Source organism: Frieseomelitta varia, unplaced genomic scaffold (assembly GCF_011392965.1).
Source record: "Frieseomelitta varia isolate USP_RPSP 00005682 unplaced genomic scaffold, Fvar_1.2 scaffold_905, whole genome shotgun sequence".
Lineage (NCBI taxonomy): Eukaryota > Metazoa > Arthropoda > Insecta > Hymenoptera > Apidae > Frieseomelitta > Frieseomelitta varia.
This window is the reverse complement of record NW_025110707.1, coordinates 370,118-396,248: the sequence shown is the minus strand read 5'-3', so window position 1 is coordinate 396,248 and position 26,131 is coordinate 370,118. Positions and strand designations below refer to the sequence as shown.

At 33.3% G+C, this 26,131-nt stretch overlaps 2 protein-coding genes and 1 long non-coding RNA gene across 5 annotated transcripts; 1 reads left to right on the top strand and 2 right to left on the bottom strand.

Annotated features, from left to right (window-relative positions):
* Positions 1–359: 359 nt before the first annotated feature.
* LOC122537369 (cleavage and polyadenylation specificity factor subunit 5) lies at positions 360–4,745 on the bottom strand. 2 transcript variants are annotated; one of them, XM_043670480.1, is made up of 6 exons: positions 4,531–4,745; positions 2,332–2,532; positions 2,089–2,152; positions 1,075–1,240; positions 626–740; positions 360–548 (listed from the first exon to the last, which is right to left on the bottom strand). In XM_043670480.1, exons 1-6 carry the CDS (start codon positions 4,647–4,649, stop codon positions 527–529), a joined length of 687 nt encoding a protein of 228 aa, XP_043526415.1. In that variant the 5' UTR covers positions 4,650–4,745; the 3' UTR covers positions 360–526. The 2 variants fall into 2 exon arrangements, with proteins under 2 accessions (XP_043526415.1, XP_043526414.1); XM_043670479.1 differs by lacking the exon at positions 4,531–4,745 and adding an exon at positions 2,671–2,795.
* Positions 4,746–5,351: 606 nt separating this feature from the next.
* LOC122537368 lies at positions 5,352–19,799 on the top strand. Of its 2 annotated transcripts, none has more exons than XM_043670478.1 (4): positions 5,352–5,554; positions 6,280–6,508; positions 15,785–15,938; positions 16,202–19,799. In XM_043670478.1, exons 3-4 carry the CDS (start codon positions 15,796–15,798, stop codon positions 18,714–18,716), a joined length of 2,658 nt encoding a protein of 885 aa, XP_043526413.1. In that variant the 5' UTR covers positions 5,352–5,554; positions 6,280–6,508; positions 15,785–15,795; the 3' UTR covers positions 18,717–19,799. The 2 variants fall into 2 exon arrangements, with proteins under 2 accessions (XP_043526413.1, XP_043526412.1); XM_043670477.1 differs by having other exon boundaries at positions 5,356–5,545.
* LOC122537375 lies at positions 7,441–8,441 on the bottom strand. Its single transcript, XR_006308614.1, has 2 exons — positions 8,236–8,441; positions 7,441–7,899 (listed from the first exon to the last, which is right to left on the bottom strand). It is a non-coding gene; the product is annotated as an uncharacterized LOC122537375 (long non-coding RNA).
* Positions 19,800–26,131: the final 6,332 nt, after the last annotated feature.

The following is a 26,131-nucleotide window of genomic DNA, read 5'->3' as shown; positions in this document are numbered from 1 at the left end:
ATGTAAAAGTAAGACAATCATAATTAATATTAACACTTTTGGGTCATGAATTTAATTTTTATAAGATCGAAATTCATAAATTTTTATTGTAATTTTACAAAATTATAAGTATCATAAAATTGTGTGTAAATATATATACACACATACACAAACATGTATGTATGTATATGTATCTTCCATACCTAGTCTGCCTTCCATGAAAATTTATAACAAAACTAAACACTCGACAATCATATATAAACGATGAATTTTAACAATATATGTACATTTTACAAATAAATGTATATATGATTATTATCATTAAATATAAGGTGAAACTAACATAAATATAAGGATTCGAGATTAAAAATGCTACTGAATTATAAGTACTACTTAAAAAATGATTTAATTCTTAGTGTACGTGATATTATACATAGAACACAGTTGCAAAACACAGTTCACTCGTCATCTCATACATACATTGCATTTATAATAATAGTTTCTGATAAATAAAATTACTCCATTTTCCCATTATTTATCTTTTTTTTCACATATAGATAAAATTAAATCTGCAATGTAAAAAAAAAGTAATATACTACAGCAATTAAATATGGTCGATTTCGTTAAAAAGGTATATAATAATTACCTGCAGAGTGATTGCGGTAAAGAGGAAATAATAGGACCATATCCTTGTGAATTATCATACAATTCAAATAATGGTGCAGCTACTAACTTATAGTTTTTAGGTACTGCAAATAGGGCTAAAATATTCAAGAATAATCATTGTATCTTACTTCAATTAACAGTATAGCAATATACAAGATATGTTACAAAACAGTCTGCATGATTTTTCAAACACTTTTAATAATCTAATAGAAAATAGAAAAATGTTCAAAACAAAAGTTAGATAGTTATATTTGTCTCGATATCAATCCTACAAAATCCAAAAAATATAATGCTATTCAAAAAAATCAATTTTTATTCAACAAAACATTTTTCCATAGTTTTCAAAGTTCTAAATACTGATTAATTTTTGTTTCGAACATTTTTTCAATAAATTATCAGAATCTTGTATTTTTATCATATATACGTTACCTTTTTCTTGCAACTGAACAAGAAACAATCTTTTGTGTTCCTTTGGTTTGGTAATGTGCGGAGGTACATAAGGATATTGAGGTGGTTCAAAATTTGGTCTCCACCAATTTCCAATGGTGTCTTCTATCACCCATTCTTGTTTAACTCCATCTTGACGTCCAAAGGTCTAAAAGTTATTTTGCTATTACAACATCTGTCATTTCAATTTTGCCACACTTCATATATATCAAAATACAATCTTCTTCGTTCAGTCCACTAAGAACATGGTTACACAATTTTCTTTACATACTTAAAACGGCTGTATAATCTTATTATTTTAATTAACAATTAAATGATCGATGATTCCCTAATATGTTCCTACTAGCTTCTATATAATCAGTAATATAGGCCAAAAGTATTTATTCAAATACTTTCAGGTTTCTTTACTTACAGATACCTAATTAAATGAAACAGCTGTTGTACATACATTTATCATTTTAATTAAAAATTGACAAATGTATAAATGTATATGACGAAGAATCACGATCCTACATATTTTAATTATATTTTCTAATAAAAAGTTCTAAGACTAAATGTTATTTCATACAATTTTTCTGTTTGTTTTTTCAATGAATCACAAAAAAAAGTTATTAATGACATATATAATACAATCTTCTTAGTCATAATATTACAGTCTTCACATCTTGTCTTTTTTAGGGGCTCCTTATTTGAGTTAACATGTGTAATGAGTGATATAAGAACAATGTTCTTAGCTAACCATGATATGTACAATGTAACAAGTTATAATTGCATTACTATAAACATTGAAATGTCCGGGCATGCAGCGCACTAAAAATGCATATGCTAATGTGATTAGAAATTCCCTATTTTGAGCTACAGGCCCGGTTACATAAGTTCTACAAATGTCTGTAGGATTAATACAATCGATTCTTGAACAGTGTTACAATCTAACATATCAAAGTGCCACTCCTAGCTACCTTGTAAGGTAGCATAAGGCGTCGTGCTAACTGTTACCTCTGTAAGGAGCCGTTTTAGGCCCTCTACCTCGTCTTCTCCTGCATTTAGTTCTCCTCCGGGCCTACAAAATAAAGATACAAAAATATTTTAATACATTTCCATACATATTTTTTATAATTAAATCTACGGATGTGGGAAAATATCGGATTACATTAAGATTCCTAAAAACTCGTGGTACAATCAGATGTCCCTAATATTGAATTTTCATGCATATTTAATTTAGATAATATTTATACTTACAATTTGAAGAATGTTGTTCCCAACTGAAGCAGGAGGACATGTGGCAATCCATGTTCATGCACCAATAAAACCCCTTCAACACTGCGACGCATTCCAATTTTATCAAATTCATCTCGCATACGCTGAAACCTTGCTGGTACAGATGGATCTTTCTCAAATAGTGGCTCTTTTGTTCCAAATGTATAATTTGTGAGTGGATATCTATGATAAATGAGTTTTATTTTTGTGTTAGGTTTTTACTTTTTATGCAATCCTTCAGTAACTAAATCCAGTCTCTTCAATATCACTTTCACAAATAATATTACAATATATAATCATAAAGATTATACAGGTACTCACAATGCATTAGATAGTTCTGAGCATATAATTTTGTCCCCAGCAATCCTTATATTAATTTTCACATTTTTATACAAGACAAAAAATATGATTTTGTTCATGCAAGCAATAGGAATAACATACAGATTTATAATATGTATAAAAATAATTACTTCATATCCGACATTTTTCATATTTAAAAATGTATATACAATGAACAAAAATATATCTATATATACATTTACAGTTAAGAACAAGTATATATAGCAATTAATAAAAATATCCATATGATTTACAAAGCATATATATAAATACAATGTTGTTCAATAGAATTTATCAAAATATTTCTGTTTGCATATTAAATTTCTATATAAAAATCACAAGTACAAAGTATTAATTATAATAGATATATGTGAAACATTATATTACTTATAACATTACATTTTACATTAGTTATAAGTAAATTTTATCAAATGTAGTGCTTTGTTTAAAAGTACATAATACATATATTTATATTACTCTCACATCTCTAGAATTTTATTTTATTACATGTATCTTTTAAGTTGTATGCTAATAGACTTCAGTAGTTTTCTTTCAAGATTAGCCTCTTGTAACACTTTTCGATATTATATACTATATAACTATAAACTTGCCAAAATATCAAAATATAAATAAATATTTAAAGTACTTATACCTATATAATTCATTATATTATACAGACTGAATTTATCATTTACTTATAAATATCAAATGATATTTCGTGACATGATTGCAAGTGTATAATAAATATATTACATTTTTCAATATACTGTTTCATTTTTGAAACGTTATTAATTACGCATGAGTGAAGGATATAAATCTCAAATGCAATGTGCAATATTTCATTAAAACTTACTTGTTTTGTAAAAAAGAATTAAAAACATTCACAATATCTGTGCACATCATAAGATTTCTTAAATTAAGAATTAAATATAATTATGAACTATCTGAGACAAATACATTCATAGTAATGTACATATATAAAAAAGTGTTATATTGCAAAATTTATCTTACGTAAAATATGAGGCCAATTTACTAATAAAAAAAATACAAATATTTGTAGTTTTAACTACCATAGATTATATAAATCTAAGATCATTGTAGTCTGATTTGCGAGATTATTTTGTACATTTTTTCCTTTTTATATACAACAAAATAGTTTGTACAAATAGAAACAATAAATAATGACAATACAACTATTTTCAAATATATACGCATTACAAATTACCAGTCACATTATTAGGGTGACTGTGAGAAAAATAATAAAACATGTTTCTGTACGCAACATACATTCAATGTATAAAAGAGGCCAACGTATATTATACACGATGGCTACAACTTTTATAAATTTATTAATGTAATGTAATGGAAATCAAATTTTTCTTTAGCTTTTTGATTACTGAAAGTTTATACCTTGCGCAAATAAAGCACAAAAGGTATAATTTTCATATCTGGAAATTTTTAAGCAAACAACCACATTTTTAATTCGTAATTACAAAAATATGTGATATTGATTTAAAAAAAAATACTTCATCTTCATTTCGAAGATTTCACACTACACTAAGATAATTGGTTATGTTCTACAATAGTCGGTGATGAATTATTGAATGGTCAATCAATCGATATATATCATCGACTTTATTGCTTAAAATTTCCATAATTACTTAACGAAAAGATTTACAGCCGTCTCATGGTTGTACCATGTAAGATGCATTAAAAGGTGTTAGGAACATAATTTTAATTGCTAGCGTCTCTTAACCGGCCATAGTTGTTCTACAGGAGAGGCAGTCAAAACATTAACTCTAAAAAATAATGTAATTAAGTCGCATATTGATTATCACTTACAAATTAACTGTCCTGTTGATAGTTACAGACTGGTTCTGTACCACCTTCCCTTCAAACGAACTGTTACTAGCTCTTCTTGGCCATCCACTTCCTTTAACTTGAGTTGTTGCCATCGCCATTTTTCTTCGTATACTATACTTCGTATACTATAGACCGACGTCCAACCGTTCACACCAACGTCTACGCGCACAATGAACCACTTCGTTCCTTCTCGAATATCCCGAACTGTTTCGCGGACTAACCAGTGTTGCCAGATACATAAATTATTTTAGCATTTATTACACGACTTAAATATCAAAAAATATGTTTACATACAAATATCTATTAATCATAGTTTGCATATAATAATACAAAAATCTTTTTTTATTATTTAATGCATTAACACATTAATAATTTATCCTTGCATTGAACAATACAAATCTATATTTTATTGAACAAATCGGATTGAGAAAGGTAAATAAAATCACGTGATTAAAATCTAGTGGAAACTGGAAAGCTATTTTTCATAATATTTGTCTCTTAAATGGAACGATTATAAAGTTGCAAATTTATTACAGTCTAATCAAATATATCAGATTTAATAGTTTAATTAAAATATTTTCTACAACGTTCCAAAATCATTTGAAGATTATTCACTAGAAACTGTCAGTAATACAAATATCACATGATCGATTCGATTTAGTAAGTATATTTAATTAACTAAAAAGACTTTATAATTATGAGACTGTCCAATTTATTTAATCTAAATCATTTATTTATAAATTATAACGGTATAAAAATACAGAACAGATAAAACTGAAATGTAATAAATGCTTGAATTTCGTTTTGAGATGTTGGCAGCAATGTGTACATCACGGGGTTTTCATAAGCGACCGCACGGAGAACGACAGTCATTTCAGAATTGACTGAAGGCAGGAGGAGTTTGCGTTGGCGTTCATTGAGAAAGAAAATCCTTTTCTTATCGTGCATAAATTTGTATACGGCGTATAAAATCAGCATTCTTCTTATAAGTTCGGTAAGTTCGGTGAGTTTCTCAAAAAAATATATTCTGGTGTACTTCTCAAAAATATTTCGGTCAACATTTCCAAATTTTACAAATGGCGGATGGGCAACGAATAACGTAAAAGTAATTTTTGTTTCTCGAGTTCTTTTCTCTTTCTTTCATAAGACACTTCATGCATTTTTCTATTATTTTTATTATCATTAAATGGAATTTCTTTACTTTACACTGTTCTTTCCGCGTTTCGAAAACTACAAAAAGTCGAGTTTCCTATTGCTTTGTTGCTGAGTGCCACACACTGTTGCAAGGCACTCACCGATATGTGGGGAATTCATGTTTCTTATTGAGGTGTGTTTAAGAATTAAAATATTTTTTCGTAAATTGAATTTGAGATACAGTCGACTAGTAGTGGATAAATAGATAAATGTATTGCTGTATAATTTTACTCATCATTCTTTATACAATAACACGAATTAAACATATCTATGTACATGTATATAAAACTATTATATACATATAGATAAATATTGTATTATATCATATGATAACGGAATTTAACATGACAAACAAGATTTCCTGTAAAAGTTAATAGAAAATTTTAAAGTTAAGAAGCAACACACTAATGTAATTATTAAAATAATATTGTTGGAAATTAAATAGAAATTGAAGCTCTATATTCATTTTATAGTTACAGTGTTTGTTGTAAGAAGTTTATAGGTACAGTATGGAAAAAATGATGTGTGTTGCAGGATCTTAGGCAACTGAGTGTGTGTTAGGTGTCAAGATCAGATTATTGGGCATCATCAGTGGACTTTATTACAATGACATGGTGCGCTTGACTCCTTTTCTGCTTCTCCATTTTATTATCCTTCGCTGATGGAGTGTTTGCTGCTTTGTTTTCATCAACCTCTTATCTTTCATCGTACATTTTAACTGAGGGTGAAGAAGGAAGAGATTTCTCAAGTATCTAAAGAGAAGGTAATGCTTCATAAGTAATGTAATAAAATCTAGCTCATATTTGTGGAGGAAAGTGTTGTGATTTTACTACAGGCTCATTTAGTTCTTCATTGTCTTGGAACATTCCAAGATGGTCGTTGAGAGCTAAGCACCATTTTAAATTTATATTTCATGCAAAATATATTTTCTTTTCATTATATATTCATGCTATCTAATGAGAAATGGTAAGTAACATTGGGAATAATAAAGAGATCAGAAGCAAAATATTGCATAGAAATGAAGGACACTATACATTTGCATGACAGTCTTTTATATGTTCTTCATTTTTTCTTCTTTTTCTTTTTTTTTTATTGATAATCATCCTGACATTATAAACTTATCTTCATAAAATTTAAAAATTAATAACTTTCTTTGAAATACACCTATCATGAACTTGAACAGTACTGAATTACATATAATGCTGAGATGAGAAGTACTATGAGACAACAATGATGAATAATGGGAATAGTCCCTTTTGTCATTCATAGTTATATTATATTATATGACCTCATTTTATATATGTATATATATTTTTGATGAATTATGTATTCTTATCTTTATGATTTTGTTGAGTATGTTAGAAATAATCAAACCTACATTCCTTTGCGTATACTTCTCATTTTTGCACAGTATATGAGTAAATTCAGCAAAAAGATTTTTTACAAGCAAATTTTTATTTTTGTTAAAAGTTAATATAGATAATTATAATCATGCACTCTGTTCATGTTGTATAAAATTGAATTTAAAGTATGTATTTGTCATCTTAAACATATAAATTTATTTTTGGTAAAATCCTTATTTCATTGTACGCGTTTAAATACCTTAAATATGAAGCAACTATGATCGTTTTTTTTTCTTTCATTTATTATGCATAAAAAGAAGGTAAGTTTATGCATACAAATAAGAAAACTATACACAAATAAAGTATTAATATATTTTGCAATATTCAAATTAAAATGCGTATTTTACATTCACACAACTACTGTTGCAACAGAAATTTGTTGAAAACAATTAAGAGATTTAATACAATCATCTATTTTTACCGTACAAACCAAGTTTTACTTCGCTGCAAAAGAAGTAGCGGAAAACATTGAAGTCCAGTTGAGAATAAAATGGAAGTCGCGCAAAAAGGGCGTTTAGGTATAGAAATCGTGATTTTACCTACATAGCTTATTCCACTGAGTATAAGTTAAGCGGAGCGCAAAAAGCTGGCGTGGGATATCTGCTGCATTCCCCTCTCCCGGTTCTTCTTTGCTGTGAAGTGCAAGGTCCATTTCTCTTGCAAGGCCCTTGAAAGCTGGGAGTCATCGCCTTCTCATTCAAGTGCATTTCCGTTGCATGTTCTGCGTGGACACAGGTCATCGAGAATTACTCTGCAACAAAAATTTTCCTAACATTCTGTTCTTCCTGTCGCATACTTTACGCACTGCACCGGTTTACAAAGTGCAGTTTGTTTCCTTTGATTTAAGACACGCTTATCCACTGAACGAGAAGTGCATTGATAACAATGTGAATCACTATCCGGCACCGTGGCGTCAAGTTTTGGAAATTACGATCCTCGTTTTATCTACGTACTCGTAATAAATTAAACTACATAAATTGCGTCAATCGTAAAACAATAGTAAAACAAACTTTCATTTAAAAAGAAAAAAAAAAAGTAATCTGATTACTCGTCTCTAAATGTCAAACGTAAAACATGTACATAATACCTTAGAACTGAAAACAACGTTCTTGGACACGTAAAATTAAGAAATCGTCGCAGAAAGTGTCAATTCTGATGCTGAACGATAAGAAGAGACACACCGCTCGAGTGTATACATGGACTGTGGCAATCAAGTTATGTCTACACTACGGTACATCGTATTACTGTCGACGTACAATCGTGCATATAGAGACGGAGAAAATTTTGCTACTGTTTGCATCGATATTTCTAATAGTTATGCTCATGCTTTCTTAACGCGGTCACGTTATCATTGAACGGTCGAAGCTTCGGGATTGTTCATGATATTCGAAACTTCTTTTGTTTCATAATCATGTAGACACACTTGTAAGAGTGTACATGTGAGTAAATAATTAAATTTTCGATAAACTCATTTTTAGATGTAGAAAATATGAATACAAATGAAGTTTCGAATTTTTCAACAATTTAAAAATAGATAAGGTTTTGTAACAAACTAGCGAGCGAGAGAGAGAGAGAGAGAAACGAGTGTCTTGGTCGTCGTCGTGAATGCTTACAAGTTGATGCAGCTACAGTTCGTATTGGCGGTATAAAAGCCTGCTGAATGGAAGCGAGTCTCCGTTTTGTCTCGTTGGATTTCTTTTTCTTGTACCGGTACGACCTCTCTTTTGTGCTCAAGCTGAACACGTGCAGCCAGCTTCGAATTGCGGCGATTTCGGACCGATACATCGACCTATTCCCCCTTCCTCTACCTCCGTAAATTTTACTATAAGAAGAAAAGGAAAAGAAAACATACGTACACGTTGTCTTGGGAAACTTTACCGAAATGAAAGGAGAAAACAAATCTGTCGTTCTAATTAAAAATGAAATTGCAATTTAATAATACGCAATGATACACTTGCACAGCAAATTCTAAACTACGTTAAATTCGACTGGGTCGAACTACGTACACCTTGGATTAGATTTACGTTCAAGGATGTCCGGTTCTCGTTTCAAGAATACAATAAACAGGTTTTTAAATGAGAACTACTCCCTTCGAGGGAACCATCCTTAAACGCGATCAAAAATCCACGTGAACTCGTATTAATAATAATCCCTGCCCATTATTCAATTTTACTTTAAATATATATATATATATATTTTTTTTATTAATATTAATAACACGTTTGCGTTCATATTTTCCACGCGTTGAATTCATCGGAAGTAAGAAGCACGCGCGCCAAACTCGACGAATTCCTTGCCAATTTTCAGCGAGTATTCGGATGTTTCAGTTGAAACTCTGCTCAAGGATCTCCGCGCGCATTCGAAAGTTTTTAGACGATTGTCGAATCTTTAATACGCGCTCGAAGGAATTTCTGGCCGTGATGGGAGCTCAGCACTGTTGCAAAATCTTCACGAGAAAGAAAGAAAGGGAGAAAGAAATTTTGAAAGGGGAGGAAAAGAAATGTTCGAAACGCGCGGTCATCGTTTCGTATGGATATTTTTGTTCTGTTGTGACATCATGGATACGCCACCGCTGTTTGGATGGAACCTGAGGTGGATAGTTGCTGATTTTACCATCATCGTCGTGTCTTATTAATTTTTCCATTGATCCGTGCTGACGACGAACTCTAGTTGCGAAGTTTGACGAAGTTTCACAACGATCAACGATCTGCTCGAGCTTCGATCCTTACTTAGCCTTGATCCTGATGATCGGAACATTAACTTTTGAACACAATAAAATCGTATTGTGATAAAGTTGAAATTCTACAGCTCGGAAGTCGAAAATCGTTCGAGAAAATTCTTATATTGGTATAAATTCAAACTTATAACAAGCAAGCACATTAAATATGATTTAACTAAAGCTGTGATTAAATTCAAGGCACTCGAGGTAGATGATTTGAGAGGACGATTTAACTCTGTCAAGAATCGACTAATCGACTACCAAGTGTGAGCACTAAATTTGCGTGGAATTTTCATCTACAGACTGCTGACTTAATACATGCAGTTTTCGGGGACTCGTTCGACTTTTTTCTACTTGCAACTGGCGCTCTGAATCTGGAATTCTAGGTATCTGTGTCCTTACGCAAATGGAAATATTCTGAAAATGAAGTCGACGTAGTGTATACGATGTAGTGACATAGGTTTCTGTAAATTTTTTTCAATCTAAGAATCCTATCCATAAATTTATTGAATCTCACGACTCACCTTTGAGATCAGTCTCGAGTAAGAACGTGAAATCAAGTTTTAAGGTTTGCATTTAAGAAGGTATTCACGCAGCAGTATTGAAATCCGAATATACCGAGGGTTTCATTACTTTTTTTAGAACGGTATGGATTTCTGAAACGTGAGATTGCGTTGAATTTGTGGTGACTACGACGTTATGAGTAATCGATAATTCCATCATGATTAATATTATAAAAATATAAGAGTAAGTTAAGTATTTTTTTTTTTTTTTTTTTTTCTTGATAAGAAAATCATGGTGTCGTAGTTACTCATCACTGGCCTGACTACAAGCTTATTTCTTTATAAACGTAACTGAAGTAGTAAGACTTCTGTAAAAATCTGTCTGTTTCATCTATTAAAATTATAAACGGTACTCTGCTTTGGACATTTTCTATAGTTTCAGGCATTGTATGCATTTTGTGCATTGTCGGATTTCATATAAAAAAAAAATCTATTGAATGTCTTTCAACCTGCTCTCTACTGCTATTGACATACACATACATACACACATTTTTTTTTTATGTCCTTTCAATTGTTTCTATAATGCTGCTGACGGCAACGTTATATATTTGTTTCTTGTCGGATACTGCCAAGTCACTGCGCTAAAAAAACGAGGACCATTGTGTCGTTGTTCTGTTGTTGCACCTAAATTGAAATTTCAACAATGGCGAAAGTGTTAAACGGTGGTGTATAAATCTCGATTTATATCTAAATCCATTGATATAATGGTAACGTCTTACAGATGTTTGTTTTGCTATAGGAGAGGCATGATTTATTTGGTGGATAAAATAAATAAAATAAAAACTTCAGCATTGCTACCTTCAAGTCGCGCTTATCAATTATAATTAACTAGCAGTTAATGCTAGTTGCATTTTATCTGATCCTACTATTGATCTACGTGTTAATTTCACTTGTGCTTGCAAACGAAATTTTTAATTAATATTTCTATGTACATGTTCCATTATTTAATGGAAGATTTAATTAACTTCTTATACACGTTGGACCGTGCTTATTAATAATAATAATAATAATAATAATACCGACAATAACAACACTTAAAAATAATTGACTTTTTCGAATGGCTATGTAAAAATATAAGATTTGATGACTGTTTATTAATCGTTCGACGATGTGTTCACGGATTTATGGTTCTAACTTAAAGTTAGAGAGAGTTTTAGTGCACGTGAAATCCGTTAAAACAATAAATGCTTCCGGTACACGTGTGTGGAATTTGCTCTGTTTTGCTCCTGTGGAACGTCCGGGATTTTATAACGCTTCATAAACAACGACTAGCTGGCTTAAAAAGAACGCAGGCTGAGAAGCAAAAATATTTCTGTGCTCCTATCGGTGATCAACGTAATCATTGCGAGAAGGGAAAAAATGTTCAAAAGCTATTGTCTTGTTATTGCCAAGTCCCTCGTCTTCGAGAATAAACTTCAAAAATAGATTGATATTGATCGTCTCTCTTCTTTTGTTGCATCAGCTGGAAAATAAGTAAATCGTGTTATGGAATTAGTTTAGGTAATGATTAGAAGGAGTAGAAATAGCAGAAGACTGTTTGGGATTTAAAATATGATATTGGCTACTTTCCATTACGTCACTACTGTGATATTGTGATACAAGTAATGAAAATTTATTTTATTATTTGTAGATGTTATTATTATCTGCGTTACGTTCTTTTTCTAGTATCATTAAATAATTAATATTTGCCTCGTCTGTTAAGAACGAGCAAGCACTGCAAATTAAGCAACTCTCAAATTGTTTTGAAAAAATGATTAACAAAATAGGAAATATCTGGTAAAATGATTTTCAGTTGCCAGTTAAAAAACGAAATCCTCGCAGAGTCAACATTTTAAAACCTAAAATACAGAAGACTTTTAAAACGATATAAATTCATAAGAAATTAAAAACAATTCTTTATTTACTTTGTATAAAAAGAGTTATAAATTTTAAGCATTCCGTCACTTTCAAGGAACAATAACGTTATAAAACTATCCTGTACACGTTGTCGAACAGCAAGAACCAATTAAAATCGATTTTTCAAAATCTTTTATTCAGTAGACACAGAGTTTTGTTCGCCGATTATTATTCATGCTTTTAATCGATGCGCGGAGAAAGTACTGGAACTTGTAGTTGTGTCAATTGGAACAGAGCATGACAAGTCACTGTAATAGGTTTCATATAGGTTTTTACTTAAATGAAAGAAAGAAATTAATCCGTCACGCAAATCATTAATATATTATTTTGAAAATAATGTATTCTTTATATAAATCCTAAATAAATCTCTTAAATAATTTCTTCTCAATTATGTAATATCTGAATTTTCTGATGTCTGTCTCATAGAAATTTTATAAATATGTAAATTATGCTTTCTACATATCGATGCATTCACATAATTTTGAATGACTTTTTGTAACTTCGCAGATTTCTATCAATTCACTCATTTCACCAATTACACGTACAAACTTTCGTATTTTTACAGATTTTAAAACGTTATGTCTTGAAGAGGACCTCGCTAAATATTCAAAATTCTCTTAGACTTATAAAATTCGCTACAGTCCATTCCTATTTTTCAATTTAACATCGATTGTTATTTCAGTGAATTAAAAGCACAAGGAGGAAAGATTGTAAGTTAAATATTTTAATTGTAATTCACTCCCCATAGAAAATTGTACACTTGTTCTATGGCGTTCACCCAGGACGTTCACGTTCTTGTACCAAGAAGTCCTCAGGTCCTTGTATTAAAGAATTTGTATATCCTTTGATTTGACACACGTGGCATAATTGCTTTGACTTCTCTGTTCTGTCATGTCGCTGTATGACTTATTACAATGAAAATCTGATCGGCAGTGACAGCATTAAAGCGTCGAGTAAGCATTTCAATTGATATACACTGACATGCAGACTTATAAATATGCAACATTCTGCACTCTCCAATAGGAATCTAATCGAAGCATACGTATACACACACACACATATAATATGACAGACTTTTTTTGGTTTTTACCCTTCCGAATTTTTAATCGGGTTTCAGGTTTTTCATTTGAATTCACGGACGCGTGAACTTTGACACATCTCGTAATCACGTGTATTATATTGATTACTATACTTGGAACAATTTTATGATCTTGAAACTGAAACGTCGCGACTTCTAAACACGTAAGCTCTAAAAATAAGAAATGTACCTAATAAAAATGTACAACGTGACCGTACAGTGGATGGAACTTAAATAGCAAGATCATAAGTTAAAGATTTTTGAAACGCTGTACCTGTTGATAAAGTAGTATACATTGGCTACATGTATAATGTAAACAAATTTGGATCTCTTGAAGCCTTTAAAAGTCCTTGTAATTATTCTATTTCTGAAACATTAAACTCGTTGAAAATAATTGGATTAATTAAATGTAGTTTATATTTTATGATCTTTACTTTTATGCATATATATATTTGAATTAAAAAGGAAAATTTGTTAAGAATATACTCGTGGCACTATAATCGATGAATCCATTATAGGATAGTTACAGTATAAAAAACATTTAAACGATAGGTATAATCAATATCCTCGCAAGGCTCGAGATTCATTATACTATTTGAGGAAAGACGGCAAAAAATGGGGAGAGATTATTTCCAGACTCCATACTGCATCTACGGATGGATTGATTTAGCTGTTAAACCGATCGATAAATATGTAATTTTATCAATTTCTTTTTTTTTTTTTTTTTAAGGATTAAGTGATTTTGAAATTGAAATATTTGATAAGCATTCTATAGTATGGATCACGAAGTGATTCTATAATATTAACTTAGTAGATATTAGCCTGGCTAGTATAAAATATATCAATTTTAAAAACTAAGAATGTCTCTTTGAGAGTCACTGCATCAATCGACGCCGCTATTTGCTACTTTAACCCTTTACAATTGGAAACATTTGTTAATCTGCGAAGCAAACAATCATAGATAATCAAAGTTCAATTTTTTTTAATTTAAGGCATAATATTTAACAGAAGTAGACTGCACATTGTTAATAAAACAATATAGATACATATAATGATATAAATACATATAATATAGATACATATTATGTTATAAATACATATAATATAGATACATATAATGTTATAAAATACATATAATGTTATAGCAACAATTCGTAACTGACCAACAAATAAAAACATGCATGAAGTTATAGCAGAATTGGGGAGCAATTTATTTATTAACGATGCAATCATATTTTTAAAACGTTATTATGTTATTACTGCGAGAGCTAAAACAAATTAATTTGCCTTTATCAATTTAACAAGCTTCTCGTGGAACAACAATATTAAATTAATAGAAGATGATGGAAATATATAGAAGAATGAAGAGTTTTTAAGTTAATAGTGGTTGATAAATTATCACAACAGTATCTATATCGCAATTATCGTTATTCTTTGTTATCAAAAATTATAGGAGGAGTCTAATAATAATTTGATTATTAATTGAGTTTGCTAACTATTTCATTGACTCTGTCGGAAACAATTGAAACTTGTTAAGAATTGAATTTATTTTATCAGATTAGTATAATCAGAAAAACAAGGTTGAAATCCCGAAATGTAAATCCTTGGGATTCTTCGCTAAATAGGATGGAAGAGATACGATCGATAAAATCTTCGAGGTTCGTCTACTGCTCGAAAGCTTACGAGATTGATGTTCCTGTTTCCCTGTGCTTCAAACTAATCGGGTTTCGCGTGTTGATTATGCCTCCTCACATTCTTGGAAATGAAATTCGCTATTTCTGCGCGGTTCGCCCGCGTTTTGTTAGTTTCTCAAGCTCCTTAATTAATGTTCCGTATCTAAATCAAATTACCGAATTTCCTAGATGTTAAATCGCCTCGTTACTTTGACGTGTCTCTAATTTTAATTCTCATACACCCTGAAACATTAATGAAACCGAATTAACGACGACGGATATTAATTTTCCGTATTTGAATCGAATTCAGAGATCTACAAAAAATGAACTTTCGTATAAAATGAATGTTTAATATCTGAACGTTGATAACAAAAAAGAAAACAGGATAATTAAAGAATTTTTTTTAATTCATCGGTAGAATGAAACTGAATAATTAAGAACCGTCATAAACGCTATGCTGCACTTCGAAAACTGATATTGAAAGTGCCCGTATGCGAGTACATATAAATGTATTAATCTATAAAAATAATGATAAAAAAGAAGTAATAAGAGTAACGAAAAAAATTATATTTTTATTTCCCAATTTTGTTCATCAGTCGTCTAATTATCGTCAATTATTCCGTGTATAATTTTGAAGAAAAGTTTGCACGTTATGCACAGAACGCTTTCTGCCCCCGTTTAATTCGAGTTCTTCGCCTTGGTTACAGATTCGTTGAAAATGAGTGTCATAATTAGACTACAGAACTTGGCATGGTCCGCCAACGCTTTGGATATCCGCCAGTTCTTCAGAGGCTTGAGCATCCCGGAAGGAGGGGTGCACATTGTTGGCGGCGAGTTGGGAGACGCTTTCATTGCTTTCAGGTAAAGAACATTAATATTAATATTAATCCCATTATAAGTCTATCAACATTGATCCCACTTTACAATCTGCCATTTCGCGTGCACTATCACAATTCATCCCGATTTAATCCTATTACCTCTTCTTGAACCGAATTGTTTTCTATTCAGGAATATTGTAAACACTTAAATGGATTTAAGCAAAAAAAAAAAAAAAAAAAAAAATCACCTCTGTACTTAAACACGTACAAAAATACAATCCCTTATAAACTAAATGCAATTTGCAGCACCGATGAAGATGCTCGACAGGCAATGATGCACGATGGCGGCAAGATCAAGGAGATGAAGATAAAGTTGCTGCTTAGCTCGCGGACAGAGATGCAAAAAGTGATTGAGGCAGCCCGACAACAGACACTGAGCCTCCAGTCCTTCATGCAGACAGCACCAGTCGCTGTTCCTGCGGTTGTTCAAAAGCCTGGGTCACCTAACGACCGACGAGAGAAAGAGAAAGACAACGACAGTGAATCGAGCAAGGACCGTAAGGACAGACGAGACAGATCGCGATCTAGGGACAGATCTCGATCCCGCGATCGTGACAGGGATAGAGACAGGCGAGACAGAGATAGAGGACGAGATCGTAGGCGTCGTGACAGAAGTAGATCGCGAGACAGAGAGAGAGACAGAAGAGATAGACGTCGTCGTCGTGACAGATCCAGATCCAGAGATCGTACGCGATCCAGGGACAGAGATGCGAAGCGTAACTCGACAGGAGAACGTCGAAAGGACTCTAACGACGACGACAATAATGACGTAGTTTGTGTAGGACAGTTTCATAAAGATAAACCCGTGGCTGGTGGGAAGAAACCATTGGAAAATGGTATATGGGAGGTTCCACCGCAAACACAGATGCAAGCTGCCATGCTGGCGCCTGGAATTTTAGGCGCAGGAGTGGCTGCGTTGTCGCAAGATGGCGAAACACGTTCAATGACATTCGGCAATTCAGTGATTGGTCAGCAATCGATGCTTCAACAAGGTCAATTTCCTATAAATGGGATAAACGGTGTCGGAGGTTTGATGCAGTCGCATATGCAGACTCTCGGTCACACTGTGGGCATGAACCCATTGTCCCAGAACGTGGGTGGATCAAGTCTACCCAACTTGACCACAGGAGTGAGTGCATTGAGCAGACCAAAGGAGCCTTGGAACCAAAGTGAGCAGGCTAGAATGGATCAAGTTAGGTTCCCTGGCAGATCAGGCCAGTTCGGAGCCGATATGTATGGTTCGAACGGTTCTCTAAACTACAGGCCAGGAATCAGACCAAACAACCCTTTTCTGAACAAGGTACAAGAATTGGAAGGGCGTCGCAATCCACATGCTTTCCAAGCAAACAACTCTCAATTCAATTTTGATAACGACAGAGGGAACCGTGGCTCGACGAACAGCTCTAGGTTCTCCAATGAGAGTAAGAACAGTGGAGGAAGCGGATACTGCGTGGAGGTTCGTAACATGCCGTTAAGCGCTACGTACAATGACGTTCGTCATGCGTTTCAAGGTATATATATCAGAAAAGATGGACTAAAGTTAATTAACGATAACCATGGCAATCGCGTTGGTATTGCTTATGTTAAATTTAGCAAAGCTGAGGGTAAAGAGCTTGCTCTGAGCACGACTAGATTCGTCAGAGGATCAGAAGTGGAAGTGCTGCACCTTGACGAAAGTATTTTCGACAAAGCGGTGGATTCGTACTCCCCTGAAAAGGAAAGAGACCGTGGAGAAGACGGGATAGAGGATGTCAGATCCTCCGCTTGTATTTTATTGACCGATCTGCCGTCCTTTACTAAAGAAATGGATATAGCCAAATTGTTCCACGACTGGAAGATTAACGATCTGTTCATCACCAGTACCAAGGAGTCCGGAAGTGTTCAATGTGTGGCCTACGTGCAATTCGCTAGAATAGAGGATGCAAAAGCGTCGGTGAACACATCTTTAAAAATCGGCAATAAACCCGTGACCGCGACAGCGATCACCGAGGAGAAGTTTGCTCAAGCGAAACGTGACCACGAGCAGAATAGCATGAATCAGACCACCAGCTCGGACTGCGTTATCATGCGGGGTCTTCCATTCCAAACCATCGACCGTGACATTCTGGACTTTTTCTCTGACATTGGCATCGTGCCCCATCGAATACACATGCTGCTCAATCAGAATGGGAAACCTGCTGGCGAATGTTTCTGCGAGTTCGACACGGCGGACGAGGCTCTCAGAGCCACAGCAAAAAATGGTCTGCCATTCGGAAAAAACGTACCAACCATAGAATTAGTCCCGCGAGCTAAAATGTTGGAAACATTGGGAATGGTGGATCCGCAGATCATGGAGACGCAACAGCAGCATTTTCCACCACTTCAGGAACAACGACCGCGATTCTCTGGACCTATGAATCACTTGCCCCGCTTTGGTAACTCTGGATTCGGACCTAGGTGCCCTCCTGGTTTAATGGGTATACCTAGACACATGTTAGGTCGGCATCCAAGCTCCATGGATTACGTAGAAGGTTTTGGCAAACCTGGTTGCGTATTGTCCTTAGAGAACGTTCCCTTTAAAGCCGATATTAATGAAATCATCGAGTTCTTCGGCGACTTTGATGTTAAAAGGGAAAACGTCATACGTCGATATAATGAAAGAGGTATGCCTACGGGTGACGCTAGGGTGGCGTTCGCGTCACCTAGTGAAGCACAGAGAGCTCTTAGAGAGTTGAAGCATTGCAAGATGAGGGACCGTACGATATACATGAAACTTGCGTAAACAAATTCACTGGATATTTCGTAAGTTACGTTCAGAATCTCTCCAGCAGTGCTTCGAAAGAGGCACTCAGAAGAAATTGACCAGACGTCGAGTTTTGGAAAATTGATTGATGAACCGATTTTATTCGTCGATTGATTTTTATGGGAACAATAATAGACGTGTCAGGGATGATCAGAAAACGTAGAGTACATACGTTTCGAGAAGGTACCTCCTCGTGGAAGCTATTTCTTTCAAAAGAATTGAAGATATTTTTTGTTTATCTGCGTTTTTCTTTTTATCGTTTTCTTTTTAAGATTTTGTATATAGTGCGACTAGTTTTTAACAATTCGCTGGATGTTGATCTTTAGCGAGAACGTTGTTTCATATCAGGACAATTACTCGTAAAGATATTTAGGTTCAGGGAACATCAGCAATGTATTCTCGATTATTTCTCACGAAGAGAAATCATTTTCTTTCTAGTTTCTACGATTTAGATAATTTTGTAACCAATTGATCATTCAATTTCTTTTTTTACTGTATCAAAGTCGAGGTAAGTCGTATCTTGCTATGCAAGAATGACGTCGTATTCCCCTATCCATTAAGAGTTTTCGAGTTGTAAATATAATGTTGAGCCGTCGTCGATTTTTCTTAACACACGCAGAACGTCATCTAGTATACATGCTTTCGTCCATCTGATTATTATTAGGTTATTCTAAACAAAATGCAATAAAGAGTACAATAAAAGACTTTTCGACATATTGTCGAGCAATTTTTATCTTTTAAATTGATCGAAAGATAAGCGATTAAATAACTCATGCTCACCATTTTCACGACGGATGATGATATCCTTGGAAAAGGGAAAGACCATTCATGCATGTATAAGAGAAACAGGCAATGTTCGTTGTTGACACGAATTCCTCGAAATGATGCGTAAATGTACACATTACGTAAAAATATAGTACGTAAAGATAAGTACAAAACTCGAGTATCGTGGAGTTACGTTGCGCAGGGCATAAAAATTGTCATCAAATAAAACATCCATCGAGAATATTGTATTTTCTACACGCAATTGTATATGTATATTCACACACATATATACATATATACATATATATACATACATACATACATATATATATATATATATGTATGTATATATACATACATATATATACATACATACATATATATACATATATATGTGTGGCGTTACCATCAGTTTGTACACAGATTATATATAGGCATATGTTAATACATCATAAATAAATCCACCATAGATGTAAAATAATATTTATACGGCGAATATAGGTGTACTTAAATCGTTCAGTTTGCCGTATGTTCTTTTGTTCAATGTAAGCACCTTAAGACTTCAATAAATTTATATTTACAGCGATACATAATGTGGTTCCCCTTTTACTTCTTCCTTTACTCGCTGGACACGAGGAAAAGCAATTTATACCTAAAAGAAACATCAGAATTACGAAACTCATTTGCAACTACAGTAGTCTTCTTTTCCCTGTTCTATTATAAATGAGTGTATTAAAAGAATATTCTTCCTACTGTCTTCTATCCATATAATTGCTCTAGCTTTTATTTTGCTCTTATGATGTTCCAGCAGAAGCTCTAGCTCTTATTTTACTTTCATTTTTCCTAATTGTGCGAATTATTGATTCATTTTTGTTAAATTTCTTAGAGAGATGTTAACTTACCAGCAGATTTCAACCGATTAAGAATTTCTAATTTTCCTTTTAATGATACAAATTTTCTACTTGGCTTACCTTTTCTGGAGGTCTTTGGAGTCATGGCTGGAAAATATTCTCTCTTATTTCTGACATTATATGTAGTGAAAAAAGATTGTCTTACCTTGTAATCAATTAATATGTACTTTGTAACTGAAATGAATTCCTTTTTGAAGTAACAATTAATTCTGTACAGAAATAACTGTTCCACAATACTTTAAACAACCCCTTCTTTTTATCACACAAGAGTTAATGCTGAACTGTGCTTCGAGTTAATTCAAAGATGTAGTTATTTTCATATTAGAAATGAGTCTTTTTCAGCAACTTTTTAACCCTCCGACTATTGAACCTCGACGTCCAGTGCTGGAGTCATTTCTGACTCACACGGATATCTCACTAATACTTATTTAGGGTCGTCCAGACGGCTTACCGATACTGTACAAAGTGTAACGGTCGCTAGAGACCGAGGTCCTCACTGATATTGTACCAGACACCCGACTCATATAGGAACATGTAGAAGTATAAGGAACAAATAATAGTCAAAATAAAGTTATTTATATTTACTCTACATTTATGTCACTGTCAGGAACGTCTTGTGCAAATTGAGCGAAAGAAGACAAGGAACAATTGCTCGTTGGCAATGAAGACATGCGTCCACAAATGGGAACAACGGATAAAAGTAATAAAAAGAACAAAAATATGAATAAAACCAGTAAATTAACAATGAAAATAGTAAAATATTAGAATAGTGCTAAAAACTAAAATCTAAATAGTAAATACAAAAATAATACAAAATACTAAATACGAAAATAGTATAAAATACTACATGCTAAAAACAAAAATAATACAAACTATTAAATACTTAATACTAAAATATTAAAACAATAATAAAAACACTGAAATATGAAATAAACTTTGAAATAAAAAATTACTTCTATTTGCTGTACAGCTCTTTCTTCCTCAGAACGTTATCAGAAACTGATTTTTTTCGTCTTTAGTCGCCGTCACTTCGGCAATTTGGCAAACACATGGCGCACAGCCACATGATGCTCGTGCGTTAGTGCGATCGCTAACACAAGCAACTCCCAGCAAAGGTCAAAACTGTGACTCCGGCACAGTAGGCGAAGGGTTATGCCGCAGTTTTTATCTGCATCTGATGCATGTAAGATCAATCTTGGATAAAATCGATCAATCCAGTCGGAACATAGACTTGAAACAGCGAGAAGAAATTTAAAATCAGTTCAGAGCATAGAAGTTCGAAGGCAGAGAAAGTTGAGCCAACCTTGTAGACACCATCTGAAATTATCTCAAGGTCAGAAAATTTTGACACTGAAGACACATTTTGGTTGGCAACTTCCCAACACCGAAATCCTACTAGAATTTAAAATTTGTAAATTGATCTGCGCGAATCATGGTTATCGGGCTGCACTTGTAGCTCAAGTAGATCATCGATTTTTCAACTCACGTGGTTATTTATGCTAAATGTACTGTGGCAAATCAGTTGCTGCCTAAATATTGAGTCACAAGCTATTTCTGTGGCTTGTTCACTGTTCTTTTTGCCCGTAACGTAAAATACATACGTGCGTGCAAATGTGTTCGCGAGAATGTTCACTTAAGCATAGGACACAGATGATTCACGAACTCGCGAAATATAACAATATCATCGAGTCGTGCAACAGAACAAAAGTAAGAGACTATCAACTTCTTTTCTTGATCAAAAGAGAGAGAAAGATACGTTTTGTTTCATCCTCAGTCATCTATATATTACGGGGTAGTGAGGGTTCATTTGAATTTTATATTTATTCTCTTCTTTCGAAAACAAATTTCTGAAAAATAAGATAACACGTTATTTATTCTGTAATACTGACGAATTTTAGCTTTGAAATCTTTCTTTTATATTTTTTATATACTTTTATATTTTTTATATACTGCAATGAAACTATAATTAGGCTGTTATGGGAAGATACGTAACAAACATTCTGAGTACAATCACCACGATTATTACAAACTTTTAATTTGAACTCTAAATCTTGAAAAATCTTGTAACGCAAAGATCGTATCCAGAGAGAAAGTTGACAAACGACTTTCAATTAATCATAATTCGTGACACATCCAAATATGACCATCTGTTTTCTAAATTTATTAATTATGTATATTTCACATATATGTAAAAATAACTTTTACAAACACACATTTTTTTAAATTTTTTATTAGATTATTTGGAAATATAATTAATGGATTTTTTCAGCGTTATGTGTGAAAATCAACATCCCTCAAATGACCATCATTTCCCTGCTCACAAAATTATGACTTTTTCAAAACCTTCAGTTTCTCGCTGACCATCCTCTATATATATTCTGGCAAAGTTTATTTTCGCGGAATGACGCTTTTTTGAATGACATTTATCTATGACAGATCGTCTGTGATCGGAATCATCTAGCATGCTTCAAGATTTTTATCACACGTACGTCATTAACTCGTCCTGCAAGAGGTGCGTACGATCTAACTATGCAAGTAGTTTTACGTAACGTCGCTTTGATGTCAATCACGATTTCACCGTACGTAAAGGTCGCGAAACCACGCGAAAGATTTGAAATACCTACGAACAGAGCTCGTAACAATACAGCTCAAGTGACTCAAGTGTCAAAGAAAAGGAAAAGTATTTCGGGATCATTGCATCAATATTTATGCGTTGCAACAATTAAAAAAGAGAAGCTTGTTCATCCTTCCGTTTCAGTTCTACTGCAAGTTCTTTGCAAAATAAGCTTGCTTCGATGAGACTGAAATTGTCCATTGAAATCGTTCCTCGAATATTTAGATCCTAATTTTGAGACCACCGAAACCTGGCGGTTATGCGCAGAAGATCAATTGAATATTTATGAGTTTACTCGAGGAGGCTGGCTTGAACCTTTGTTATTTGTCGAGATATTTAAAACGTTAACGATAGTTTATGAGGTGCGCTTTACGATAAAAAGATGAACATTTTCATCTTGTTTGTGCCTCTGCCAATATGAATTTACATTCAGAGTTAAAGGATGTGTTTACGTAATGTGTTTCAGGATAGGTCGTGCAGCATCAATGGAATATCATTTACTGACACAATAGCGCGTGAAATACTTGATCGTCGTTGTTACACTGGATGCGATTCTTCGTTTCTTTTTGTCCGCGATCGAAAGATATCTGTAGACATTTTTAATTTGCTTTATTAACGTTGGTGAAGGTGATTAATCTGAAATTTGATGTTCTCAATTTTTACACTCACCTTTTGAAAATTTCACAATAAACGATACAAACAGTGTGTATTGCTACACTATGATTGACTGTATATAAAGCGTCCACTCTTCAATAAACACAGATGAATATTAGAATTCAATAAATCTTCGGCTTAATGATAGATATAAAGGTATCGACGAGTTAATTATATTCTTCGAAGACCCACTGAAGAATCTTTTTTCTTTTCCTCCAGTGTTAAATCGTTCAACGATATCAATTAACCGTGCCGAGCATTCTAATTTGCTAAAATTTCCATCATAATTGCATGATCGACAGAGGAAACGATCCATTAACCTTGTTCGATTTACAGTGTGTACAGGAAACCTAAATTCAACGTTTCCGAAACACATTCGATCAAAACGAAATCGTATTGTTCAACACGTGAATTACAACTACATTGTCATCGTTCTATTCTCGAATTGACGTCTATCGTTGTCCCGATCGCAATGCAATCTGCATTGATAGAAATCGAATCAAATTCCTCACGACAGAACGTCAACCTTGACTTGTCTCTGTAATAAAAAAAACATCATTGAGATGTTATTTTTATTCTCTCGTATTCAAAATCAAACCTTTGAGAAAAAGAAAAAAAAAAAGTTGAGTTTAAATTCTAAGAAATTCGCCGAGAATTTACATTATTATTTTATATTCTATTAAAATTGATTTTAATACTAGAACTAAAATAATAATTTCGATTAATTTTTTTTCTGCAACTGTCATAAATAGGAACAGCGCATTGAAGTTCGATCTTTTTGCTTTTCTAACGTAATTGTCAGAAAAATGGATGTATATTTGTGTTAATTCAGTTAGCGGGGGGGGGGAAGATAATTCTTACAGTTTCGCGAAAAAAAAAATTAACTAGATGGCATTTTTGTTTCATTCTGCGTGGCACGACGCTCGTTATCGAAGGAGAGGAAATGAAAGTAATTTCGTGGCGAACGACCACGCTCTGAGGTGTTCCCTCGTGGCTGCTTGCTGAAATAGAGACTGCAAACAAAGAACGGAAGTCTCACAGCCGTGACGGATGAATCTGTTCTACCGCCTAAAAACGGGCCTTCAACACCGAGACAAAAACTTCCTAGCTTTTTTAACATGCTCGCTTCCCACCGTGCGAGGGGTGCAGAGATGTTTGAAGATTGCCCTCGCTCGAACGAATCATTTAAAAGGAAGCTTCCGCTTTTCTCCTAAAACACGTTTTCTTGATGCACGATGCTCCGTGATTTACGAGTTAGCACGTTTGTTACACATTCTAACGAACTATTAATTATTTCCATTGCAATGTCAATTATATTACAGAATCATGCACAAAGAACTTACAGAGTGGTCCTGTAACTATGAAAGTCAAGAACGGAGAAAATTGTTGTTCGATGCTTCGAATTTGAAGATCTTTTTTTTTTTATTTTTTTACTGTAAGTCTTACTTAAAAATCTCGATAATTTATAATTTGCCTATTCTACTTTTGCAGTCATTTTCAAGCCTTCGCGATGTAGTTTAACCAAACAGGTTACGGACGAATACGATCATGTCCAAGAATATCTTCAGAAGTAGTTTAATATTTTTAATAAAACGAAAGAATCGTGCATTCACTGTTGACGTGTCGACGCTTGGCTAAATACAACCTACAATCGATTACAAAAATATCGATTAAGTAAGTAAAGTCTGTTGGTCTCGCTTGAATCAACATGACTTATCAAAACCGCCACGATTGCTGTTTACATTGGTTCTATTGTCGGACACGTTATGCAAGAGCGTGTTTGCGCCGCATAAACGAGAAATCGATTTTGTATTTTACATTTCGCGGCAGTTTACTTTTGTCGGGAAGGAATTTCGCTCAACTTCTCATTGCAACACGGTTGTATGACAAATCATCGGTTTGCGCGGCTCCTGCGTTGATATTATGCATGCGTTTCGCTCGAGTAAACCGATAGACTCTCTCTCTCTTTCTCTCTGTTTGTCTACGAATTTTCTTTCCTCATCGCACTGAGACACAGTTATGCTTGCCAGGCGAAGGTCGAGGATGAAAAAGAGACTTGCAATGATGCGAAATTTGCGTAACGAATAGTCGATGTTGAGGTTGATAAAACGAAAAAAACCTAAACCTAAACCTAACTTAAATTCTTAATTGAATGAACGAAGGAGTTGTTTCAGTGCTGAGTTAATTTAATACATTTATGTACGTTTCATTAATATTTTTGTACTGATCACTGTTTAATAGTAGTTAAAATTATTTCAAATGAAAAATTATTGATTTATATGTTAAATTATATATTTACATATATAATTTAATTTAGTTTAAATAATATAAGCACAACTTCAAGAATAATTTAAATATATATAGAGTGAGAAGTTAATAAGATGAGTAAGAAGTTGAAATGATTCTTGAAGTTTATTCTATTTAACTATGAAAAGCGTTTATAATCAGAT

Excerpts from the sequence above, each read along its gene's own strand:
- LOC122537369 (XM_043670480.1), bottom strand. The coding sequence starts at position 4,649 with ATGGCGATGGCAACAACTCAAGTTAAAGGAAGTGGATGGCCAAGAAGA. Across the intron at positions 741-1,074 it reads TGTTCAGTTGCAAGAAAAAG|CCCTATTTGCAGTACCTAAA; the intron begins GTAACGTATATA and ends TGAATATTTTAG. Across the intron at positions 549-625 it reads TTACCGCAATCACTCTGCAG|ATTTAATTTTATCTATATGT; the intron begins GTAATTATTATA and ends TTTACATTGCAG.
- LOC122537368 (XM_043670478.1), top strand. The coding sequence starts at position 15,796 with ATGAGTGTCATAATTAGACTACAGAACTTGGCATGGTCCGCCAACGCT. Across the intron at positions 15,939-16,201 it reads GACGCTTTCATTGCTTTCAG|CACCGATGAAGATGCTCGAC; the intron begins GTAAAGAACATT and ends TGCAATTTGCAG.